Raw genomic sequence first — 17,553 nt, forward strand, 5'->3', positions numbered from 1 at the left:
ATTTAAATTCTATTCTCATCTATTACGTGAATGAAAATTTTTATTTATGTAATATTAAAAAAACGCTTCACATTTAGTTCGTGAAGATTAATAATGTTAATTTAATGAAAAATATTTAAATTATTTAAAAGTTAAAATTATATCACGTGACGCTTTTTGTCCTATGATACACGACGTTAAAGCTCGTTGTTATAGGTCCCGTGACTAACCTGTAGTGTTACATATTTAAAAAGCTAATAATTACACTGGAATTTTAAAATATAACTATAATCAATCTAAATTTCTGCACAAATTAAAAATATAAAATTGCAATATTGTTTCGGTCGACAAGCTAATTAAATTTATTAATTCTTGTTTTGCACGATAGATGGTGCATCGATATTTTATCTTGGCGGCTTAAAGAGCCGAATGACGGACGTAGTGAGTGTATCTGTCACCCTGGTAAAGATCCTTTTTTTTTTTTTTTTTTTTTTCTTAACTCTTTTTGCCCTGTGGGCACTAAGAGGGCCTCTTTTAGTAGGCCCATTATGGGTTCGGCCAGGCCCACAATGGGGCGACCGGGTGGTGAGGGACGGGGCACGACATATCCGAACGGAACACCCCCCGAAAAATTCCTGGGGATTTTTCGACCCGTTCGGATTCGATCCTGGGTCCCCCAGAGCGGTAGGCTGCTACCTTGACCGCTCGGCCATCCGGCCGCTGGTAAAGATCCTAGTTCGATTACTGGAAAAATTCTTGGAAATTTATTTAGATGGCTTATATAATAATTTTAAAACTAATTTACTTGGCTGCATAAAATTTTAATTTTTTTTAATTAAAGTACTTTTTGGTCGTGCCTACCAGCAGCCTAGCGGTCTTCTTACCCTGAACACTGGTCGGACGGGCTGGCCACGTGGAGTTTTCCGAATTTTCTCCACCTAAATTGGAGCCAGTTTCTTTTAAAGATCTTCCGGAAGGCATCTAGGCAGATCGCCCAAGTGTTGCGTTGCCATAACTTAACAAACGAACAAACAAACTTTTTGGTCCATGGGCTCTGAGATGGTCTTTTAAGTCATACTCATGGGTTTTGCAAGCCCATGACAAGAGCGGCCGAATGGGGAGATATGAGGCCTGTAGGCACTAAGAGCGCCTCTTAGCAAGCCCATTATGGGTTCTGCCAGGTTCACAATGGGGTCACCGGGTGGTGAAGGACGAGAAATGGGGCCTGGCCGAACCCACCATCCTGAAAAAGGTTCTCATAGTTTCCGGAGGACGAAAAGAATTTTTTTTTTTTTTTTTTTAAATATGTATGTTATGTTTAAGAAGAGCAGAACTGATTTCGACTAAAAGTGGCGCTAGGAATTTTTAAATCCACCTCCTCTTCGTAATCTAAACATTGTTTTTATTGCACTATCGATTAATATTTTCTAGATTATTTCTTGATTTACGTTATTTTTAAAGTATTTTAAAAATAACTAATACTTGAGATTTTTAACTTTAAGCACCTAAAACAAATTATAATATAAATGCAAAGTACTGTATATTCCGTGCGTCTGTATCACCACGTTTCAGCCATTATAAATAAACAAATAAAAATATTGCGAAAATTTGTCCTGTAATTTTATGGCGATTAGTACTTTGTACTGTTGATTATTAATCTTTGTAATTCTATTATCACTTCCATTATTTAATAAAATGTTAATATTGTTTATTTAGTGAATAAATCGGTATCGGTGACGAATGTTTACAATACATACAGCGATGAATTTTTATTTCAAGGTTTCGGCGCTGAAGATCTGCATGATTTCGTTTGTTTTCATTATGTATTATGTATTACGTATTCTAATCGAATGTATTGAGAATCGGCAATAAATCGATTAAAATAAGTGAATTGGTGGAAACAAATTCTGATTCATATTCAATACGAAGGAATGCATTTGAATGTAATCTTTCAAAACTTGTATTAGTCAACATTTCTATTGTCATGAAATAATGTGTTGATTTATCCGCTGAACAATTTACTACAGATCAAACAGAAGAAGAACAAAAATTTGAAGCATCTAAACTAAAGAATGAGAGATAAAAATTGTCAATATATACAAATGATTGTGTTGTTCTGGATAATGATTAAAATATTTCAAATAAGTTAAGAGATAAAATAAAAGTTTATAAAATAAATCAACTATGTCTCGACATTTGTTGGTTTTTAATTGAAATAATACTTATATGTTTTTTTTTTTTCTTCTTTTTGAAGATTTGTAGCTGGTCATTAAATACGAGACAAAGTAATTGCTCATCTCTCTTCATAATGGATTCAGGTTCGAACACTTAAAATTTATCATTGATATTACAGGTTAGGTGTCGTTCCGTATTCCTCGCTCAGAAGAGTCAACTTAATGCGGGTTCGATTTTCTTCAGATCTATCCGTAATGGGCGATATTTATAGCAGTTGTAGCTGGCCGTGAAGCTCTAATATACCTTTTTTGTTTCATTTTTTACTTTTTCAGTTCTGTAGGTCCTAAGCGGTTTTTTACCATGTCCATCGTGAGTTTAGCTAGGTCCCCAATAGAAGGCGATCAGGTGGTGAGGACGAGGTCGCATATAGCCTACCCCGAACAGGCCATCCATGAAAAACGGCCGGATGGCCGAGCGGTGAAGGTGGTAGCCTACCGCTCTGGGGAACTCGGGATCGAATCCAGACGGGTAAATTTGAAGCATCTAAACTAAATGGTCCATCCGGATATGTCAGGCCCCGTCCCTCACCACTCGGCCGCCCCATTTCGGGCCTGGCCGAACTCATAATGGGCTTGGTAAAAGAGGCCATCTTAGTGCCCGCAGGGCGGAAAGAGTTTAGAAAAAAAAGGCCACCCATGAAAAATCTTGAGACTGCTTATCTGGATCCGATTCCTGATTCCCTAGAGCGGGAGACTTGGTTCATTCATCCGTTATTCAAATCTTGTTTAATCGTTGATAATTCAAATAAAAATGCTATTATAAGAATGAAAAAGAATAAAATCATAAGGATACGAATAAGTAAACTAAATATAGTATTAAGTATCTTTTGATTTTTCACCCACCAGTGGCTGAATGGATAAAACCACTGAACACTGGTCGTAGGTTCATTGTTGTGCACGAATTGGGATATTGCTGTACTTCATTAAACCAAATCTCTTAATTTTTCACTCTTTCTACACCGTGGGCACTAAAAGAGCCGTTTAATTATTTACATCATAGATTCGGCTAGATCTACAATGGAGCAGACTGTCTTCAGAGCAGCAGTTTAACGCTTTTGTTGCCTCGAATATCTTTTTACTTTTTATTCTTTCCGTCCCTTGGGAAATTAATAGTCTAGTTCGACCAGACTGGGTGTGAGGGAAGACGTCTAAAATATCCGGACGAATCACCCCTCTCCGAAAAATTCCTAGAGTTTATCTATTTGTCCCGATGGATCCCCGGACCGGTAGGCTGCCACTTAATCGCTTGTCCATCTGGCCACCTGCTTTTAGTATCAGAAATTATAATCTTAAAGAAAAATATTCATTTATAATTTTCAATATGTAACCGTTTTAAACACCGTTATTTCTAGGAATTATCACATCCACAGATTCCAAAAAATATTAACCAATCAACAACTTTTTTTATCCAGATCAATTTCGGAAATTACATTATTTCCCTCCTCAGTAGACTTTCTTTCATACAGGCTAAACAAGGCACAAACACTTTTTCAATACTCTAGTAAATGTACAGTACAATAAGTACATTAAGAATTAATTCATTTTTAAGAGCAAACTTGCAAACTTCACTAATTAGACGGTGTAGCTGAATCACTTCGGAATCAAAATATTTTGAATAAATAAAAGTTTAGATACTTGTAAGAAAAAGTTGCGGGATGAGAGTATAAAAGTGTGACGTGTCTCCATGAAGAAAACTCCAATTGAGTCCGGATCCTGAAGAAAATCTCGGTAGAGTAATTTTTAATTCTTCTCTTGATTCCGTGTAATAAAATAAACAATATTACTTACTTTTTGTAATAATTATTACAGAAAGCTTTATTGCCATTATTTTTCTTTGAGCCAATCCGAAAATTGAGTATTATATGGTACGCTTGTTCTGCCAGTTGGATGGCCGAGGCGATAAGGCGTTAGCCTATCGCTCTGAGGGACCCGAGATCGAATTCGGGCGGATTAAAAAATCCTAAAAATTTTTCGGGTCAGGCTCATTTTATAAGGAAAATTAATTCAAAAACTATAACATACTCATAATGAAAGCTCATGTTAGCAATTAAAAATCTGAAGACGTGATCGCGAGATTGCCATACCGGGATCCGAGGATGACCAGATTTTCTTCTTATTCCTCAAGAATTTCATTCATTATTTAATATTAGTTAGAATAAATATTTAAAAGAAAGTGCTGATTTATTTTATCAATTCTGCAATCATTTACGAACATTCATTTTAGAAGAACGAGACAATGAATCATTTCACAGTCAGATTCATATAAAACTAATTAAGGAAATAGAGCATTTCAGCTTTTCCGGGTTTTCTCTTTCGATATAGTTCGATAATAAAATTTAAAATTTTAATAATTTCTATTATTTATTTGTTTTTTGTGTTCTAACAGCTACGATATTAATTTTTCATTATATCATTTAAAATATAATATTACAGATTTCGATGATACATTACTATTCTAGACCTTTTAATACACTACGATTACAGTGCCAAGTAGTAAAATTTAAAATAAATAAATATATTTAATATTTTTAAAACGTTGATTAAATAAATTAAATAAAACTTTAGAACGTTTTATTTGATTTATAAGAATATTTTGATTTTTCAGAATTTTAAAATAGGTGGTGCTTTTTAAGTAAATAAATTACACCGCCAGAGGGCATTCGGTCTTTCCACGTCGATGGGCGTCAAGTTATGATTGAGTGAAGGAGGGCGTTTCTGAATAGCTGATACTAATTCAAGCAGTTCAGTCGAACTTCTTGACATATCAATCATGTTTACGTGGCTCACCAAAGACGAAAGTCGCCGTAAACAACCCGAAATATACGGTAATGTCGTCGAGGGACTTAAGAAGATCTATAGGGCCAAGATACTTCCGTTGGAAGAACATTATCTCTTCCACGAGTTCCATTCTCCGAAACTCGACGATCCCGACTTTGATGCCAAACCGATGATTCTTCTGGTAGGTCAATATTCTACAGGTAAAACCACTTTTATTAAATATCTGTTGGAGAAAGACTTTCCTGGTATAAGAATTGGTCCCGAACCTACTACCGACCGCTTCATTGCCGTTATGTATGGAGAACAGGAAGGTGTCATTCCTGGAAATGCTTTGGTTGTGGATCCCAAGAAACAGTTCCGTCCCCTGTCAAAGTTTGGCAATGCATTCTTAAATCGTTTCCAGTGTTCTTTGGTAAATTCTCCCGTTCTTCAGAGCATTTCCATTGTCGACTCGCCCGGTATCCTTTCCGGAGAAAAGCAGAGAGTGGATCGCGGCTACGAATTTGCGGGAGTTCTGGAATGGTTTGCGGAGAGAGTCGACCGCATCATTCTCCTGTTCGACGCGCATAAGCTGGACATATCCGACGAGTTCCGCAGGAGCATCGAAGCTCTGAGAGGCCACGACGACAAGATCAGGATTGTTTTGAATAAGGCGGACGGCGTGGATCACCAGCAGTTAATGAGGGTGTACGGAGCCCTGATGTGGTCGTTGGGAAAGGTATTAAACACTCCGGAGGTGGCTAGAGTTTACATAGGGTCGTTCTGGGACGAGCCCCTCCGTTTCGACACCAACCGGCAGTTGTTCGAGGCGGAAGAACAGGATTTGTTTAGCGACATCCAGAGTCTCCCGAGAAACGCCGCTCTGAGAAAATTGAACGACTTAATAAAGAGAGCAAGATTGGCCAAAGTTAGTATGAAATCTATTATGTCATATATATATATTAATGAAATTTTATTGATATATTGTTTATACTATTAACTTATTTTATGACTCTTAACTTATTGTTTTTAAGTTCTATTATTTATTTTCAAAAAAACATTATTTTATTAAACCACTTGCAGAAAATAGCAAGTTTAAAACAACAACAAATTTATTAACTTTTTATATATTTTTAACAATATAAAACATAAATTTGTTTAATTATCCATAAATTTTCAGCTGTTTACAGAGAAGTGATAGCCTAAAGTACTTTCTATTTTGAAAAAGGAAGGAAAGAAGTAGCTGCTTAATACTTTTGTATTTAATTTCCTTATTACGTGCATTTTCTGAGAATTTTCTTTCAACATTTATTAATTTTAGTAAATAATTTAGATGGGTGTATAAATAGTTCTATTGTCTACGTATTTTTGATAAGTTATCAATTTAAACTTTTAGCAAGATAAATTATCAAAATAAAGCTTTTTTTTAAAAGATAGATGAATGAATACGTCAAATCATTATTATTCTAAGGTCTGTTTGCTTGTCATATCTACTATGAAAGTTATTGTTTTTAATTCTGTATTTGAATTTAGATCTTTTATCAAATTATCTATCCAGACTTTCCTTTAAAGATCAACATTATAGTAACTTTTATTTTGTATAAAAGATCAAAATGTCTGATTTCCTATAAGCATTGCCAAAATTAGAGACAAAGGGTGAGGCCGAAGTTTTCAATGCGAAAACGTGTACGTCAGACGTTCAGTGCTGCTTTCCTGTAAGTCTAGAAGTTTGACAATGGCATTTGGAAAGTCTGTTAATGTTATCTTAGGTAGCCAGGATGCGGCTTGTCTCTGATTTCAGCAAGGAAACAGTGGGACGCACATTCTAACCTAACCTATTCTAATAATTTGGTTGCTAATAATTATGGTAATTTATTAGAATAGGTTAGAACGTGCGTCCCACTGTTTCCTTGCTGGAATCAGAGACGAGCCGCCATCTTGGTTAGCTAAGCTAACATTAACCGGAAAGTCAGTGGAATCGTGCTCAACATTCCGAACGCCATTGTCAAACTTTTAGGCTTACAGGAAAGCGGCGCTGAATGTCCGACATACGCATTTTCGTGTTGAAAACTTCGGCCTCAACCTCGCTATTCACTTGATTAAATTATTTATGCTACGTTAATATTATGGATCATAATTACTATAATCTCTTAGATGCACATTTATATGTGTATCATATAAATTTTGAATGCTGTTATGAAATTGGGTTGAGTTTATTCTTATAATAGCTTTCTATAGAAGGAATTCGTTTTTTTGTATCTTTGCTGTTCATGCTGACCGAGATCAAGTGTCATTATTTGTCAAGGTTTGTGACATAATGACATTCTTATATAATTTTAAGTGAAATATAAAAATTATTACTGATGAGTGAAAATCATTAAAGTTTTATTGTTAATGTTGTCTTTAAAGACAACATTAAGATTTAAAGAGATTTAATGAGAGATTTCCTCTTGTTTTTAGTTTAGACGATGGCTCACATTTCAATTCTTGGAAAACTGAAGTACCAGGTAAAGTTGGTGTTTAATTTCTTCAATTTCTCACTTTGTATCAATCCTGTTTCTATAGATACAGTGGTTTTTAACTTGTGTTTTGTGGAATCCTATGGTTCCACTAATAAATTTTGGGGTTTTGCAATAAAGTTATGTTTTAGCTTTAATTAATTGTAGTTTCAAAAATTATTAATTTTATAAGAGGACTTTAACCATGTAGATTTTGTGCATATTTGTGGAAAATAAAAGCAGTAGAGTCTAATGGAGAATTGAATCATGTATTTGATCCCGAGTGTTCAATTCTTTGTATCCAAATACTAAATCATTCATTCCTGTTAGAGAAACCATTGCCCAGGGGTTGGCAATATAAACTTTTTAAAGTGAAATGGGTTTTTTGATTAGAGTAAGTTGAAAATTGCCAAACTAGATAATGCAGCATTGAATAAAATTTAAAAAATTAATATTTTTTTAATTTATAGTAGGATATATCTGGTTTGTCAAATAAGGTATGATACTCTCACCAAATTGTAAAATGAATCCCTTTCACTTTTTTAATATTTAGTTTAAACTTGAGACCTAAAAAGTAATGTGCAATATTTAAGCACCGCTTTTATTACATCGTATTTTCTTAATAGAAAATTTGTAAACTGGTATAAAGTGAATAGTTGTATGGTAGATTTTACTGTATTATCTATTTTGTGTAAGCATATCAAAGCTATGTTCACATTTGGCATACACACACCCGAAGTCAGACAAAAAACCTTTTACAGTGTTGTATACGACAGAGAACCAACTAACGTTTCCGAAAACGTTAGTTGGTTCTCTGTCGTATACAACACCGTAAAAGGTTTTTTGTCTGTGACTTTGTGTTACTCACTACAGTGTTAATAGTAGAAGACGTTTATTGTGTTGAAAACTGCCTATTTGTCTTTTCAGTGACTGACCAGTTTGTTCAGTCCATTAGGAGTTGAAAGTATTTAAATTTTTACCAAACTTTGGTTTGTTTGACTAATTTTTTCCTTGAAACTTTTTTTGATTAATCATCAATTTTATTTACAATCATGTCCTAACTTACTGTCGTGTGGTACAGTGTAAACTTAGCTTAATCTGTCTTTTCATGTAAACTTTATTTCTGATGGTTATTTCACATGACTAATGATTTTCATCCAAAGGTGCATTATAAATAATTAAATTGTGTAAATAATAAAATGCTTGATTTGTTGAGTGTTCATTATTTTTTGCAATCCAAATAAACTTGTATTCTGTTAGAAGGTAACTACTATTACAAACTGATCAGTTTCTTTACATCAATGTAATTATATTGAACATTGTCTTTACCACAAAGCGCACTTGAGATTAATCTTCTACGAAAATCTATATTTATTTGATTTCGAATAATTTCATGTAGACTTAAACAGAAATATTTTACAGTACATTTGATTATTAATTTTTTACAAATTCTATTAATTTTGTACTAAATAAATTCACTTTTAATAAAGTGAATTTTCAGGTGATTGGAAAAGTTTTTAGTAGAATAAAAAAAGTAGTAATGCTTTAAAAATTGTTCGGTGTTTATTATTAAGGTGTAAATTAGGTGAATCCATTTTTTATTAGTTGATTCACTTTATCGATTGTTCGTGAAGAAGGTTGAATATATTTTAGAGGTAAACTTGTCCATTGTATTTTTCATGTCATCCTTCAAACAGGTTGTTCTTAATGGATTTTCAGAACATTTCTTACTTGAATTCATTTATCATAGGCCATGCTGTCATAATTGTTTGGAAAAAGAAGTTGTGGAATTGTTTTATATTGTTCCTTTTGGAGTGAGAGAGGGCTTTTTCACATACTTGTCCTTTTATTTATTATATCTTAAAGTGTGTAGAGATCCTAGAAATAAGACAAATATTTCTTGAGTTTTTAATGTTAATTTTTTTCCGGTATTTCTGCATATTTTAAGGTTACGTTTGGATAATTTCTAAGCATAATTATATCAATTTTTGGAAACTTATCAAAACCATGAAAGCATTAGTTTTTTTTTCTTATTTTGAATTTTTACTGAAATAAGACTTTCGAGTAATCCTCTTTTTATTATTTCGAAAGTTTGAAATGATTCCTTCGAAAAGTTATATTTAATAAGGCAAACGTGGCTCCAGATTAAAATTTGTTTTGGTTTCAAAGTTGAAATTTGACACATTAGTAATGGTTATCGAACATGTACTTTTCAGTTAAAGCTAGAAAACCAGTTCAAAAATAGTTTGAACGTTAGCAATGCAAGAAAGATTTGTCACATATTTCTGGGGTTTCTGTACATTTAGTAAAAATTTATTGTAGAACGAGATGTTTTCTCTCTAATATTTTTAAAAGGGAAGTTTTTGCGCTTGATAGATTTTAAATTCTGAATTTTAACGTGTAAGTATTAATGTTGTAAAATAAGATCAATGATGATTAAAAGAAAAAAGTGAATAAATATTGAAGAATTTAAGCTCAGAAATAAATAAAATTTAGATATACTCTTAATATATTACATAATGATAGCTTGTAGAAAAATGACTGCTATATTCAGGAATTTGATGATTCAATATAATGTATAGATTGGATCATTAGAATGTCATAAAGTAATAACTGAGAAATAGAAAAGTTTAAATATTGATAAAAATATATATACTTATAACATCTCAATGTATATTTAGAATGTTTTACAGGAATTTTTCCAGTTTTATTAATTTGCTAAATTACTATACTATACTTTCTCATTTAAGACAATAGATAACATATGTTTAGGTAACACTGTTATGTAAAGATTTATTGCTACACACTTAAAGTTTATAATACATAATGGAGAAAAGTAAAAAGCTCCATTTTATATATACAGAAATTATCGATTTTTAATAAACAAAAAAAATATTAGTATCTTTTTATCAATTGGCACCTATGGCTAGGACAAATTGTTCATATCTTTGCTATGCCACTGTATAACTGTGTATAAAGATTCACCTGAATTATACTTGTAAGAACTAGTAATCAAGATTAATCAGTTTAAATGCTTCATCTATATTATTAATACTATTAACTGAAATTAATTCTAAAATGATTAAAAAAAGTGCATTTTTATAACTTAAATTCTAGCACTTTTCATTGTTATAGATCAGTAGTATCCCCGCGTTTCTTTATGCAGCGCTCGAGAAGCGCTTTATGGCGAACACATGGAAACTGGTTTCTAATTGTCCAACACTGCTCGTGACGTCATTTCGCTACACTCTCGCTGCATAAAGAAACGTGGCCTATTTGTTCTAATGAGTAAGATTTGTCCACCACAAAATCATGTAGCATTTTTTCCACTTTAACGAGTTTTAGATATTGTTATTACTAGTTTTTATAGAAAATATTTTGAGATAATTTCAAAATAAATTGCTTTGACAACAGAAGTAACAGTTTGTGAAAGAAGCTTAGTTTGAGTTTAAATTTGATATACTAGTTTGAAATTGTTAAACCAAGTCCTAGAAATACTGTTTAAAAACTATGTTCAGTATTGTCATGGTAAATATTTCAATTGTCAACAGCTGTTAACTCGCTTTGTTTAGCTGGTGGAATTTTTTCTTTTTAAATATATAAGTTCAGTTTTAAATCATGCGATTTGACGTTCTTATTACTTTTATAAATGGGGACAATTTTACTTACTTTTTAAACACAAATTTCAGCTTTCTTTTAAGTCTCTTGAAATGCTTTAAATGCTTAAATTTTTGATAGCTGTTAGAGTTTGATTGGATTCTGATGATGGCATAGATTGAAGAATATTGTAATCTTGAACATTTCTATTTAAAGAGCTTTTCTTACCGAGGAGTCATTAATTCCTTACTTTTGTTTATTTGGATGCAACTGTATAATCTATGAAAGGAAACTGACATAAATGTTTATTTGACAAGGTTGCTGAATTATTCATTTCTGGTAATCTTCCAGAAAGTATTATTAATTATATATTAAAATATTTGTTGCTTTAAATCTTCATGCAAACTACCAGTAACGAAGTATGATTTAGTTATAGCCCATATTGGAGTATATTATCTGTCCAGATTATGCAGAAAGTACATTAGAAAGTTTATTAATGTGAGATGATTTTATAGAATATTTACATTATGAATTTAGTATAGTAGTTTTCTAATTTTTTGAGCAAGTAGTTTAAGATTTCAAGAAGTGTTTTTTTTTTTTTAATGTGAACAGTAGGAAGTATGGAATGTTCCTTTTTGAATACTGATTAACAGAAATCATCATTTTAATAACATGCGCTTATTATTGAATGATGTTTTACCAAATCATATACTATTTTTAATAATTAAATGTACAAGGAAATAAAACTGTTGTTGCTTCTTTTGTAATGTTTTTCTTTGTGCAGTCTTTAATGTTAAGGAAGATATCTTGAAGGCATTATATTGTTAAAATCAATAAGACTAAACTTACATATATGAAGTTCTTGAAGCAGCATATGTTTTCTTTTATAGATACATTATTCTGTTGAATACTTTTCTATTAGATCTGGTTTTCCCCCTCAAAGATGATCTGATAAATCGATATTGGTATATCACTGATTAAAAAATTGCAAAATGAAATAGCTAATTGTTTTATTAAAAATTTTAATTTAATCAATATTTATGATATGAATATTTATTTAATAGTAAGACTATAAACAATATATGCTCAAAAACTTCTAGTTTATTAATCTAAAGAAAGAGTCTTCAATAATATATTAGCGAGGTTGAGGCCGAAGTTTTAAACGCGAAAACGTTACGTCGGACGTTCGACGCCACTTTCCTGTAAGCCTAGAAGTTTGACAATGACGTTCGGAATGTCGAGCACGATTCCACTGACTTTCCAAATGCCATTGTCAAACTTCTAGGCTTACAGGAAAGCGGCGCAGAATGTCCGACGTACACGTTTTTGCGTTTAAAACTTCGGCCTCAACCTCGCTATTTTTATCCAAAATCTCGAATATTTGTGTATTTTATATTTAATATATAAATATTTGAATATTTATTCAAAATTTTCAAAAAAAATCTTCCAAACACTTGTTAAGAAAATAAACAGTTGATTATTGATGTGTGAATAATTGAAAGGATCTGGAAGTAAGAGTTTGCAGCTGATTGTTAATTTTAAGGATGATACTACAGTTTCATGATAATCTTTAATACCAGTGCTGTCATAAATTTTTATTTCAGGTTAAGTAGTGATTTTCCTACTGAAATGATATCAGCAAGAATAAATTTCCATAAAAATGTTTTTAATTGAAATACTTATGGAATGACTGTTGCATTTTCTCTTAATTATTACTTATCTGAAAATGTAAAAGATATGTTAATTTTAATTGTTAGAAATTAATATCGATTACAACAAAAAACTTTTTTTTTTACTTGTAATCTATCCATCCAGTTGATACAAAATATATTAATATTGATAATTGTTACTGATCCACAATTATATTGCAAAGATTGAAAGTTTAGTGATTGATATCACTTCTTATTTTCAAGGTCTATTAAATATTAGATGGTTTGCTTGTGTGTATTTAACAATCCTCATTAAAGTGTTTTTAAACTCCTGGATGGTGCGTATTTAATGTTTTTGTTTTTTAAGCCTCATTAAAACAGAACAACATAGTTCATATAATCTATAAATGTGTGTTTATGAACTTTAGCAGTATTCTATGATTCTTAAGTTTCCAAGGTAATAGCATTGTTGTTTTTAAACTTTCCTGATGATTCTAAGTCCAAAAATACTAGAACATGTTCGTTGTTTTTAAACTTCATTGAAACATATAAAAGTATTAAAAAGTATTATTACTGGAAATGTAAGGTTTTTGTTTTTTAATAGTTTATTTTCCAGTAGCTAGTTTACTTATTGTAACACACAAAAGTTTGATTTATGGAACGATTGGCTGCGTTCGACAGGCTCAACAGTTCCGGAGCTGTTGATTATTTTTCTGCCGAACACCCTTTGCAGTAGAACTTTTTCGGAACATGTTTGTTCTTTTGACCTTGCATTTAATAGCATCTTTCATTTATGCTAACTATTGCTAGCTGCAACCGACCAATGCATACGTCGTTCGGCAGCTGTAACTACGCAACAGCTACCGATTGAAACACCTTTGCTCAGTTAAATTGTTGACTCTGCTCTGCTGAATGCAGCCATTGTTACTCATGTAATGATTGCCTATTAATGAAATGATTAAGTTTAAGGATAATGTCAGAATAATCTTAACACTAAGTTAATTAGTGTTAATATTTTTAAGAATTTTTATAAGTTGCATGTAGGTGTAACAATATACTATAAAGTTTTAAGACATTTCAATAATGAAATTCGTTATAAATTTAAAGTATTATACATTGCTGACAGCAATAAATTTCGTATTTAGATCTTATAAGAAATCTTAAAACATTAACATTAAATACGCATATATATATATATATATATATATAAACTAAAATCTAAAATACATACTTATGCAATAATTGCAGTTTAAATGTAATTGAAATTTAATAAACATATCAAGTTCAAGTGTGTAGAGTTACTGATAAAAGTTACATTATTGAAAAGGTTTTTTTTCAATTTTGATTAGTATTTTTAGTGATTCAGTGAAAATTATTTTTAATATTACTTAATTGATTTATTAAAATCACACACAAATGGTTTCTTTAACTTTGATGTATTGATTATTAAACTTTTCAGCTTTTGATTACAACATATTCCAATGATTATTAAAAATATTGTTACGCAAGTTCTTATAAAAACATGTTTATATAATCTAAATAAAATTTTATATATTTTAAATATTATTAAATTTCAAAATCCTTAATGTGTTAGTTAATCTTTATCCTATTAGAAATTACTTTCGTATTTAATGAAGTGTGGTTGATTACCACATATCAATTGGTTATAAAAATATTTTGAAATTGAAAAAAATCAAATTGTTATTATAAACGAAATGTAATTAGAATTTTAATAATTGAACTGTTTCACAATTTTGTTCTTGTATCATTAATTATCTAGCGAAACAGTTTATATAGACATTATGAAAAATAACAGCATTCAACTGTGTTGTTTAGTACCTTTTTGTATTTCAGGAAAGTGGATTCAATTAAATTATTAAATAAGTGTTTATATACAATATATAGAAGATAATAGCTATCTAATGCTGTTAGTTATGCGCATAATAAGTTTATATTATATAATTAGACTAAAATTTGTTTATTATATGCTAGTAGTACTGATTATTAAAATTTTAAACAAAGCAAAGAATGTGCTGAAGTTTTTATAAAATTGGTTTTTACTTTCTTTTTTAAACTATATTCTGTCTAATTTAGTATTACAAATAGTGTACTCTAATCTCTTTTGTAAACAAGCAATTAAGTTTTTTATCATTTAAAAAATCCAAAACAATTCTAATCATATTTCGTGTGCATGCTCACACACAAATGTCTATGTACTGTGGTGTGTGAATCTGCATCTTACTGTCTAATCATATCTACAAATTATTTTGAATTTTTGCTTAGGAAATACTTTAAACTCTTTTTTCCAAAGGAAAAAGAGCTGCATTAAGATGATAGTCTATTTTGTTCCAGTTATGTTTTAATAAATTAGTTTTTGGCTGTTATAAAACTCTAATGATTAATCTGAACAACTTTTTGTTTTGAAATCTTAAAACTTTCAACAAATAACAGACAACAGCTTTGATTTTCTACTGAAATAACAGTATTCGAAAGTTATTTTAGTACATAAAATTTATATATTTTATATACAACTGATTACACTTAAAGATTTTACCTGTGTGAAAATATAATTAGCCAACTATTGTGATAAATAATTTATTTTAACTTTTAAATTCCTTTGCTTGCCATTTAGTCTCAAACATTTTAAGTTTTTGCTTTTATTTATTTTTTCTTCCATATTTACTTTAATAAGTGAGGGAAAAACTTGTAGTTTTTATAATAATCGTAGGTAATGTTTATTAAATAACATCTTAATTTGTATAATGCATAGTCTATAGGCTATATTTATTTCTGGCATTTTTAGTGTAATCAATCAAAAGTTTTGATACATGAATTATCTTGGTGCTAAATTCATAGTTCAGGATCATTAAAAAAAAAGTATTGTAATCAGTTAAAATCTACATATGTGAAATATAATTCTCATATTTAAAAAATGAATACTAAAAAACTTCTGATGGTAAACAACACGTTCGGATCTGAAATTACCGTATATTTCGGCGTATAAGATGACTCCTGACTTTTACAGTTAAAATACAGAGTTTGGGATATGCTCAGCCTATAAGACAACACCCGACTTTTGAGAAGATTTTCCTGGGTTAAGGAGCTTATCAAACGTTGAGCTATTTTACTATTTATAATAAATGTTTGATAAGCTCTTTAAATATAATACATAATTAGTACAGTAAGTTTTCTACTTACGAACTTAACCCGTTCGTAGCGGTCGTTCGCAAGTCGAAAAGTTCATAACTCGAAAAGACGGTGTTTGGCGCAAAAACTCAAATAAAACATTGTTTTTACAATTATGTAATGTTTAGGCTACTTGAATAATGTTGAATTAAGATTGATTTGAATTTATACTTCCCTTTAACAATCACATGTACAGTACATTATTTATTAAAATTACTCATTTAAAACAACTATAAATGTACGTACGTATGTATGTACTGTAAATGTTTTAACGTAAAACTTCAAAAATAAACTTGACTATAAGTAAAAAATAACCAACTGCACTTTAACCCGCCATCTGTCGGCTTTGTTCGTAACTTCGAATGTTCATAAGTAGAGGACTGCCTGTATAAAATTAGATTGAATTAGTAAAGAGGGAAATTAAGATAAATCATAGCATTGCAATTTGCATATGTCACTTGTTTTTAATATTAGTGTGTGTTTTTTTTTTTATTCAAAAGATTAAAACTCACTTTTTTCCTTTTTTTAGGTACATGCTTATGTTATCAGTGCTCTTAGAAAAGAAATGCCTTCAGTTTTTGGTAAAGATAGCAAGAAGAAAGAACTCATCAAGAATCTGGGAAACATTTATGCAGAAATCGAACGAGAGCATCAGATTTCTTTGGGAGATTTTCCGGATATGAAATTAATGCAAGAAAAATTAATCCTTCAAGATTTTCAGAAATTTAATCCTCTAAAGCCAAAGTTATTAGAAACAGTGGACCAGATGTTAGCAGAAGATATTGCTCGTATCATGGCAATGATTCCTCACGAGCAAATACAACAGAGAGAAGAAACAAATGTCAAAGGTGGAGTTATGGATGGTCTGAAGGATAGCCCGTTTGGGTTTGGACGAGGTGAAGGAGCAGATGCAGGTTCTCTGCAAACCGATTGGATAGTTGATAAAGAAAGATACAAGTATGATGAAATATTTGATAATTTGGGTCCAATTAATGGAAAGATATCTGGTGCACTTGCAAAAGCCGAAATGGTCAAATCTAAATTGCCTAATTCGGTATTAGGTAAAATATGGAAATTATCAGATGTTGATAAAGATGGGATGTTGGATGCAGACGAATTTGCTTTAGCCATGCATCTGATAAATATTAAACTTGACGGACACGAAATGCCAGCAGAATTACCAGAACATCTCATTCCGCCTGCAAAGAGACGCAACAGATAATCCGCTAATGTTATTTATGAGTCATGTGCAATATTGAGAATATTTACATAAAAATTGTACTTATATATTAAAGATGTAAATTATTTTAAATAATTCACTTGCAATGTGCTGTCGGTCACATGCATAATTCCTCGATAACATTGAAATGTCAATATAAACCAAAGCAAATTTTATGTACAATATTATATAATTATTTCAAGTTTATTTTGTTGTTTTTTTGAATCATTTTATGATAAATTTGATGTAATTAATGTTCCTTAATATTGTTATACTCATTTACATAAATTCTATTTTACATATTGTGGAAAAACTTGTTAAACTTTCTATTTTTTGTAGCCGAAAGGGACCAGTTTTCTGTTAGTATTCAGTTATTAAATGCTGCATGAAATGTAATATTTTTTTCGAAATAAAATTTCTGTATAAAGAATGAA

General features: G+C 30.7%; 1 protein-coding gene across 1 annotated transcript; it reads left to right on the top strand.

Moving 5' to 3' along the window:
* The first annotated feature begins 4,862 nt into the window (after positions 1 to 4,862).
* Positions 4,863 to 17,553, top strand: LOC136979120 (EH domain-containing protein 1-like). Its single transcript, XM_067275044.1, has 2 exons — positions 4,863 to 5,898; positions 16,430 to 17,553. Exons 1-2 carry the CDS (start codon positions 4,984 to 4,986, stop codon positions 17,120 to 17,122), a joined length of 1,608 nt encoding a protein of 535 aa, XP_067131145.1. The 5' UTR covers positions 4,863 to 4,983; the 3' UTR covers positions 17,123 to 17,553.

The sequence above is a fragment of the Centruroides vittatus genome, unplaced genomic scaffold (assembly GCF_030686945.1).
Source record: "Centruroides vittatus isolate TY-2023 unplaced genomic scaffold, ASM3068694v2 contig_579, whole genome shotgun sequence".
Lineage (NCBI taxonomy): Eukaryota > Metazoa > Arthropoda > Arachnida > Scorpiones > Buthidae > Centruroides > Centruroides vittatus.

Bases quoted from the DNA above. Each gene is read 5' to 3' on its own strand.
- LOC136979120 (XM_067275044.1), top strand. From the start codon at position 4,984: ATGTTTACGTGGCTCACCAAAGACGAAAGTCGCCGTAAACAACCCGAA. The intron at 5,899-16,429 runs GTTAGTATGAAA...TCCTTTTTTTAG, and splicing joins AGAGAGCAAGATTGGCCAAA to GTACATGCTTATGTTATCAG.